At 44.2% G+C, this 8,774-nt stretch overlaps 1 protein-coding gene across 1 annotated transcript; it reads left to right on the top strand.

Moving 5' to 3' along the window:
* Positions 1-3,161: 3,161 nt before the first annotated feature.
* On the top strand, positions 3,162-7,350 carry LOC123087426 (probable 2-oxoglutarate-dependent dioxygenase SLC1). Its single transcript, XM_044509429.1, has 3 exons — positions 3,162-3,761; positions 5,232-5,556; positions 6,821-7,350. Exons 1-3 carry the CDS (start codon positions 3,223-3,225, stop codon positions 7,067-7,069), a joined length of 1,113 nt encoding a protein of 370 aa, XP_044365364.1. The 5' UTR covers positions 3,162-3,222; the 3' UTR covers positions 7,070-7,350.
* The last annotated feature ends 1,424 nt before the right edge of the window (positions 7,351-8,774 follow it).

Genomic DNA, 8,774 nt, shown 5'->3' with positions numbered 1-8,774 from the left:
TCTCTAAAATCAACACCTCGACCAAATTCTCTATTGCACACATCCGGGAGTTTGTTGAGCTCTGGGCTACCATTCATGATTTCCAGCTCCAAGACGGCATTGATGATGACATCTCCTGGAAACACACTGCTAGCAGCCTCTACTCGGCGGCCTCCGCATACAAGGCCCAATTCCTTGGCCTGACTCACTCCCCTATGTTGGATATGGTTTGGAAGGCTTGGGCGCCGCCTAAAGTCAGTTCTTTTTGCTTGTTTGGCCATGCAGAACAGGGTTTGGACCGTGGACCGGCTGTCCAAGCGGGATTGGCCAAACTGTGTCCCTTGCCCTCTTTGCAAGCAGGTCCAGGAGTCCGTCGACCACCTTCTCTTCAACTGTAGGTTCACGGTCAGAGTTTGGGGCATGCTCAAGGCATGGTTGCAGCTTGATCACCTTGACACCTGTTCCCGGCACCTCTTTCGGTCCACTAGGGAATGGTGGATTGGGCTCTCAGACAATTCGGTGCCAAATAGGAAGGCCATGGCCTCCCTTGTCATGCTAGCCTCCTGGACCATCTGGAATGAGCGAAATGCTCGCGTCTTCCATCAAAAACGCGCCGCCAATGGTTCTCCTAGATAATCTCAAGAAGGATGTGGCACTTTGGGTGGCGGTAGGAGCAAAAAAATTGGGGTCAATGATGCCGCGAGAATAGTTGTTTTTGTTCCCTAGGGATGTTGCAATTCATTCAAACTCTTTCTCCTTTTGCCTCTGTTTCAAAAAAACAAAGTTGCATGCCAGCAAGAAGATTATGATATTTCGCATCATGAAAACACTTTCCAGGGTGAACGCAATGGTGCAATTTTCAGTATTTAAAAAAAATAATAACAATTACCGCACATTCTGTACGACCTCATCTATCTTATCTATTTACGATTGGAGAGGGAAAAATATATTAACCGGCGAATCACATAATGCTTGGAAATGTCGACACAAACGTGTGGCACATATAAATATACCTCCCTAGGATAGGAAGATATACATAACAAAGTGACGGGACAAAGAAAAGCAGCTAGCTAGCTGTAAAAAAGAAAAAGAAAAATGCCAAGAAAGATCTTGCATGGATCCTGTCGATGGAAGAAGCAAAGTGACGAGGGCGTACGTGTGTGGCGGTGCGCGGGCACACGCAGCAGCCGGAATCTGGAAAATAATCCGACGGTCGACCGGGACCAATCTCCTTTCCTTTCCTTGCTAGGGCATCTATCATTGCCGCATCTGATGCAATTTTTTCCCGCGCATGCAGCAGCAGCAGATGCATTGCATTGCATGCGTAGAGCTATTGCTATATGCTACCTTTGGAGAACACAACTCGTGCTAGGCACTACGTCTACGTATGTCTGAATAAAAATCTCATCTCAGCTCCCCGGATGTGTGGCTGATTTAGTTAGTTAGCCAACACACTCCCCGGCGCTTGTATTCTCTGATTACCAGCTGGCAGGCCCAGACCTCCTGGACTGCTTCTGGTGTTGTACTGCTCTTCTTCTTCTAATAAAGATCGGCCTTTGGCCCTTCGAAAAAATCTCATCTCAGCTCAACTCAACTCAACTCAAGATTTGTGGTGGAGGTGAGACCATGGGTGGGTATATATATATATATCGCACCATCACTATCTATATATCACATGCTAGACTAGTCTCAGTGGTCGTTTCCTATTCGTGATTCGTCGTATATGTAAGCTTGACATGTCACTTTGATATTCATCACTGTGTATATATATAATACCTCTTAGCTCTCTTGGGTGCATATGCACATGATATATATAGGGAAAAAATAGTAATTACAAAACAAAAGTTCAAACCTTTTGGGAACAAACTTTGATGTTATTTTGTACCCATATAAAAACGTTTTGACCAAAAAAAAACTCTCGTTGACTTCAGCGCAAAAATAAAAAACTTCCAAGGACAAAAGGCGTAAATAGTACTCCCTCCGTCCCATAATATAAGAGCATTTTTAGCACTACACTAGTGTAAAAAACGCTCTTATATTATGGAACGGAGGGAGTAACTTGTATATTGTGTTGTTGTTGTGGTTTTCGTCCACAATACCCTGACAGGTATTCCTTGGCAAAACTTATTATAAGAGTATACGACTTGATAATGCATATGCACCCGAGAACCAAAAGCCCGCCTCCAGCCTCAGTGGTCTTTTCTTATTCGCCGAATGTAAACATGACATGTCGTGTTGCCTAGATATACTATTATGTGTGTGTAGCATATGCTAGGATGCAATATCATACTATTTAGCATAAAAATATTTTATTCCCACTTGTTAACTACACACCACAGATCGTACGGTGGGGGTTAAAAGCTGATGCCACCTTTGATCACCGAGTTTATAAAAAAGAAAAAAGGTACCAAATTCATATGTATGTGTAAGTTATGGGGGCACATTGTTTTGTCCTTTAAAAACCGAACATATATATATATATATATATATATATATATATATATATATACATATATATATATATATACATATATATATATATATATACATATATATGTATATATATATATATATATATATATATATATATATATATATATATATGGGGTCAATATCATAGTGGGGTTGGGTATGTACATACATGTGAAATTCGGTTGCAAAGTATAACCGTTTACGACAAGGGAATAAAAAGCAATGTAGTCAATTCATATGTATGAATGTATGTGTGGATGTACTTGTGCTAAATTAATCGATGACGCAAATATTTTACCTCTCCTTTCGGAAAAACTCTTGAAGAATTATTTTGGAAAACTGTGGGCGTGACTTGGAAAACAAGCGGCAGAGAAAGCGGACGGTGGTTTTTGTACAGGAAGGAAAATAGACCCTTTTTTGCAAGAAAGTGATGGGACGAGCCTCCATCTCCATGTGTTTTCTTTCAACTGTAGCAAATTCCTATCAACATTCAACAGTCAGGTCAGGTCATGTACTAGTGTAGTGTCGTAGGAGGAGGTGCACGTGGCAGCTCCTGGGGCGTCTGGTCCTCCGGCGTGGACAGACAGATCAGCTACACGTGTCGTCCCTCCGATGTGGGTGGGTCAACGCAGCCAGCAATGGAAAGCAGAGCGCCTTCTCTGCTTCTTCTTCCTCCTCCGGCCTATAAATAGATACCCTCCTCTGCTCTCCCTCCAACTCATCCGCAGGCTCTACTCTTCCCCACACACCCCACCTTCTGCGTGCTTATCAATGGCCGAGAGCAGCAGCAGCCATGCTCACCATCCTCAGCAGCAGCCCACCGTCGCCACCTGCAAGGCATCGGAGGAGCCGAACAAGGGCGTGCGGCACCTGTGCGAGCGCGGGGTGACGGCCCTCCCGCCGCGCTACGTGCTCCCGCCCTCCGACCGCCCGGCGCCGGCTGCACCGCGCGGCATCCCGGTCATCGACATGGCGCGCCTCCGCTCCACGGCCCCCTCCGAGCGCGCCGCGGAGCTGGCGCGGCTCGACGCGGCGTGCCGCGACCTGGGCTTCTTCCAGGCGGTGAACCACGGCGCGGGCGACAAGGCGAGGGCGATGCTGGACGTGGCGGCGCGCTTCTTCGCGCTGCCGTTCGAGGAGCGGGCGCGGCACATGTCCCCCGACATCCGGGCGCCGGTGCGGTACGGCACCAGCTTCAACCAGCTCAACGACGGCGTGCTCTGCTGGCGCGACTTCCTCAAGCTGCTCTGCAACCCGGCCAGGCTCGACGACGTCGTGCCATCGTGGCCCAACAACCCATCCGACCTCAGGTACGTACGATGGCAATGCCACTTACTTCTACTAAGCTCTGACTAATCACCAACTTAATCAACACATTACTTGATGATGTGATGTGTATCAACATACATATGATTTGTCGCTCTATGTGTGGTGTCTTGGAGTATTTAGCAATTTGGTATTCCCTCTTACTAAGCTAGCTGGTAATGATAATATTACTATCTAAGGTAGCTGGTAATAGGGTCGCGCTCATGAACTTCTCTATTATAACATCACTGCAGCATATTTTTACATCATATAAATTTTATCTTACGTTACAAGTCAAACGAGAACGTAAGAAAACCTTCCTTCGAAAATTCCAAACGGAAGAAGTATATATTAGCTGCAAAAGAGTATTTTATATTACATAAAATTACAAACGTAAAAACATACTTCCTTCATCCCGTAATATAAGACGTTATTACATCCAATATACACATATATTGAATGTAATAACGTCTTATATTATGGAACGGAGGAAGTAGTATACATCTAAATTTCTCATAGTGAATCCATGTGAACAATACAACATACATAAAAAATGCAATTTTTGTGGTCTTATGAATTACATTTTGAATTTTTTGTGTCGAATTTCTCATAGTGAATCAATATGAATATAACTATTTGTATGCCAAAAGCAATTTTTAATGAAATGTTGGTAAGAATACCCCGGGTTAAAAGTAGCTTATTACGACCCTCGGTGATGAATAGCATTACTAGCTGTAGCTGGTAATATTATTCTGTTGTCATTCTCAATTTTTTATATTCTGCTGGTATAGCTAATTTGTGCGGTTGTGGAACTCACTTGCTTTAGTTATTATATTTTGTAGTAGTAATTAATTGTGTGGTTGTGGAAGTCACTTGCTTTGGTATAGTAGCAATAGTATTCTTCTTGTATAGGAGTAGTATTTTTGCACATAGGAGGGGATATAAAAGAGATTCTCCTGATAACAACAAAAGCTAACCAAGGCAGTAAACTAGAGCAGTGGAAGCATCACACTGCTTTTATTCCTCTTTTAGGATTTTTTTTTAAAAAAAAGGCCAATCTCAATCTTGAGCAATCTCACAATGGCAGTGAAGGTATACATGTGCTGTCTGCTGATGCAACCAAATCCAAATCCAAATCCAAACACAGAGGGTATCTAGTCTAGCAAGAAATAATTGAGAGAGAAACAAGCAAGAGAGAGTGAGAGAGAGCGCAGCCTTTTGCATCGTAGGTGTCAGTCTCAGTCAGCAGGAGCCACGCCACAAAACAAACTACTTTCCGGCTGGACGGCCGGCGGCAGCATAGGAATGGGATGGGATAGATAGATAAAAACGAATCAAATCCCCAGGAAGATCCACCACTACATATATTCACTTTGTCGCCTGCCACTCATGGATGGATGTTACTGTTATTTTCTCTTCATTCACTTTCTACCGGCACCCTCGGCGCTGACCTGTGGGCCCCTCTGTTGTTGCAGGGAGGTGATGTCAGCGTACGCCCGCGCGAACCAGGGTTTGTTCCGGGAGCTGATGGAGGCGGCGCTCGAGGCGATGGGGATCACCGGCGAGGGCGTGCTGGAGGAGCTCGACTGCGGGACGCAGATGATGATGGTCAACTGCTTCCCGGCGTGCCCGGAGCCGGAGCTCACGCTAGGGATGCCGCCGCACTCCGACTACGGCTTCCTCACCCTCCTCCTCCAGGACCAGGTCAATGGCCTAGAGGTCTGTCAGGGCGATGACGATTGGCTCCTCGTCGACCCCCTCCCTGGAGCCCTCATCATAAATGTCGGCGATCACCTCGAGGTTCGTACATACACACATCTCTCGAGGCATACAAAATTTAAAGACTATACTATATATCCGTATATATGTGTGTGTCTAGAGAGCTGGTTGTAATTTGTTTTTATTAGCTAAACACATCTTCCCGTCGTGGAGATCTTGATGCAACCTGCAAAAATGTTTAGCCCTGAGACCTCTGCATATTTGGAATGCACACGACTAGTAGCTCTAGCAAAATAGAGTAGAGTTGCCGGAATTGCAAAACTGTTTAGCCCCGACCTCTGCATATTTGAAATGCACACGACTAGTAGCTCTAGCAAAATAGAGTAGAGTTGCCGGAATGGCGTCTGTTTTTGCCGATTATAAATAAAGATACTTAGTTGAGCAATCAAATCAAGGCAAATCAGACCGGCCTATGTTTGTGCTAATTAACAAATGTGTAGCCTAGATTGCTTGCTAGATAGCCCGACGATTCATGATGGGCAGACAAATATATGGTACAGTAGTATGGAAGAAACTAGCTCGAAAAGTCAATCAGTTTGCCGACGCGTCTTGTTGACAAAAGTTTCAGTTCCAAGAAGCTAGCTACGCTAGCTAAGCATGCATGCATAGACTATAGTCTTTGATCACACTCTAGTAGTTCAACTCACATGGAAAGATAAGATAATTTAAGATTAGCAATATATGTATAGCAAGTCTTTTGACTTTGCTCCATCATATCACTTCATAATTAAATATGTGCACTCCACAATATACGTATGCATATATGCTCAACTTTTGCTCTCTGTAAGCAAACCAACATGACGATGCTTCTTCTTTTGCGCATTAAGCAAAGGTGCATCTCCTCCTAATTAATTTTTTAATTAAGATGAAAATATTCTTACACGATCTAGCCTAGTCTATCCACCAGAGAATGTATTCTTATTCGACACAATGAATCCAGCATATTTTTATATTTGCACCATGTCACTCACATCTTACGGCTCACACAACTCGTCACTCCACAAGCATATACTTTGGGGCCTTTTAGCTTGTATGATTCTTCATAAAAATAGAAGGCTTGGGATGCCATGTGCTCTTAAATCCTACGGAATCAGAAAACTACATGAATTAATAGCAGACAGTGTGTGGTACCCTGGCAAAACAATGAGAGTGAATCAAAACCCTCTAAAGTTTTTCCGAAACAAAAATAAAACGTCTAAAAGTTTATAAGAAATACCTTTGAAGTAAACAACCCCCATGAACTTCCTTACCTGACGGTATGTTCCATAAATATATGTGTGTGCAGATATTCAGCAACGGGCGGTACAAGAGCGTGTTGCATCGGGTGCGAGTGAACTCAACGCAATTGCGGATCTCGGTTGCGTCGCTGCACAGCCTTCCACCAGAACGGGTAATCGGCCCTGCACCGGAGCTTCTCGCCGATGGCACCCCACGGCGGTACATGGACACCGACCTGACCACCTTCCTTGACTACCTCGCCTCCGCCGAGGGGAAGCACAAGACCTTCCTCCAGTCCAGGAGGATCACTACGTAATTATCTCGTTGACCGAACCAACTAATTGATGTCGTTCAAACAGACCATCGAGGAGGATCATAAAGGATTGCGATTGCCGAAAAGTGCCCTTAATTAATTAGCTAGGTTCATTCTTGATTTTTAGTTATTTAATTATTATGAAGAGCGTCCATCAATTGATGGACGTTCTTATATTAGTATGTATGTATGGTACTCCCTACGGAGTTAGCTAGTGTTGTGACGCATTGAAGATGTATGTATTGTTTTTGGTATCTATATATCTTTTTTGTTAGAAAGCAGTACCTATGTATGTGCCAATATAATGAGTCTATTCCACTTTGGTCATGAGTTTGTTGCGGCAAATTAACTAGGAAGGTTGAACATAGTTGGTTTTTCTAAGAAACATGCTCTTGCGCCAAGACCGAAGGGTTTTAAACTAGCACGGATAAAAATATGTGTTCAATGGTCCACGATTTGGGTTTCACTTTTTGACGTGTGTCGTTGACTCGTGTGTGGCAGATTCAATCTTGTGCGATTTCTTGGCTCTAGGAATGGAGAAATAAATTTCGACATGTGAAATGTGTAGATAGAGACGGCTCTTCTAATGATCTTGGTACATAGTATCGTTTGGTTCTCTCGCTCGAAAGCCATTGTGCCGTCCAGTTGTTTTTTCACAGTGTTTCACGATCAATAATAAAAATAATACATGGTCGTGTGCGAAAAAAGATAGCTTCTAGCATCGGACTCCAACTAGGCCGACCTTTTTAACTAAACGGGCCACTATTGGGCTTGTGTAGCCGTTTCATTGGCGCATATCGTTCATTGTATGGGCGATACCTAACACAACATAGAGCTGACGCATGGTTCCGTTGGCAAATAAGAATTTGTCGGAACCCTTTCACGACAAGTCTAGCTTTATAGATAGTAAGACCTGGAGCCATAGTATGATATATGTAGCTTGGTCATGCGTGTGTGGTCAAATAATGCTCGAATGGATGTGTGAGTATCATATATCACTAGTATTAATTAGGCGCAACAGTTAAAAAAAAGAATGCTTGGAGGAGCACTGTAGCAAGAGATATTTTAGCCATAAAGCATAGGTCTATATTAACAGACAAGTCTTATAAGCCGGATAAGTGATTTGAAATATACGTCCGGCAACTGAAATCAAAGCCGAACATCTAGCAAAAGGCGGGCAATCTCTACAAGGGAGACACAGTTCATTGCATTAGCAGAAGCAGGCATAATACGGAGTGTTAACTAAACACGATAATGGTTGCTATATATAGGCGGTAGGTACTGCCATCGGTATTGCGCCTAGAGACGATGGACGGTGAGGGAGAGGCGGCGCCCTACCTTGCGCTTGAAATGGAAGGTGCAGACGTCACCTTTCTGGATGTTGGCATGGTGGCGAAACCATGAGCAGTTCATCATGACGGTGTCCCTCTTGTCGGTTCCACGGCAAGGAAAGGAGGTTGCATCCGATGTGAGTCTTTGGGGAAGAAAGAAGGAGCGCGACTTGAGTGGATTTTCTCTTCTTTCCTAGCAACTGCAGAGTACCTCGGGCTCCCTCCCGCCCACATGGACAGCGCCATCGAACGCCCATAGTTTCCCTCGTGAAGAGTGTAAAATTATGAATGACTAGTTGTTACACTAGGTGAAGAGTGGGGGCCATAGCCCCCTCCCCCTTCCTGACGACTCATTATATTTTTTTCAAGATTTGTGT

Source organism: Triticum aestivum, chromosome 4A, assembly GCF_018294505.1.
Source record: "Triticum aestivum cultivar Chinese Spring chromosome 4A, IWGSC CS RefSeq v2.1, whole genome shotgun sequence".
NCBI classification, from domain to species: Eukaryota; Viridiplantae; Streptophyta; class Magnoliopsida; order Poales; family Poaceae; genus Triticum; species Triticum aestivum.
Note: the sequence above shows the minus strand (reverse complement) of the source record. Positions and strands in the feature narration are given on the sequence as shown.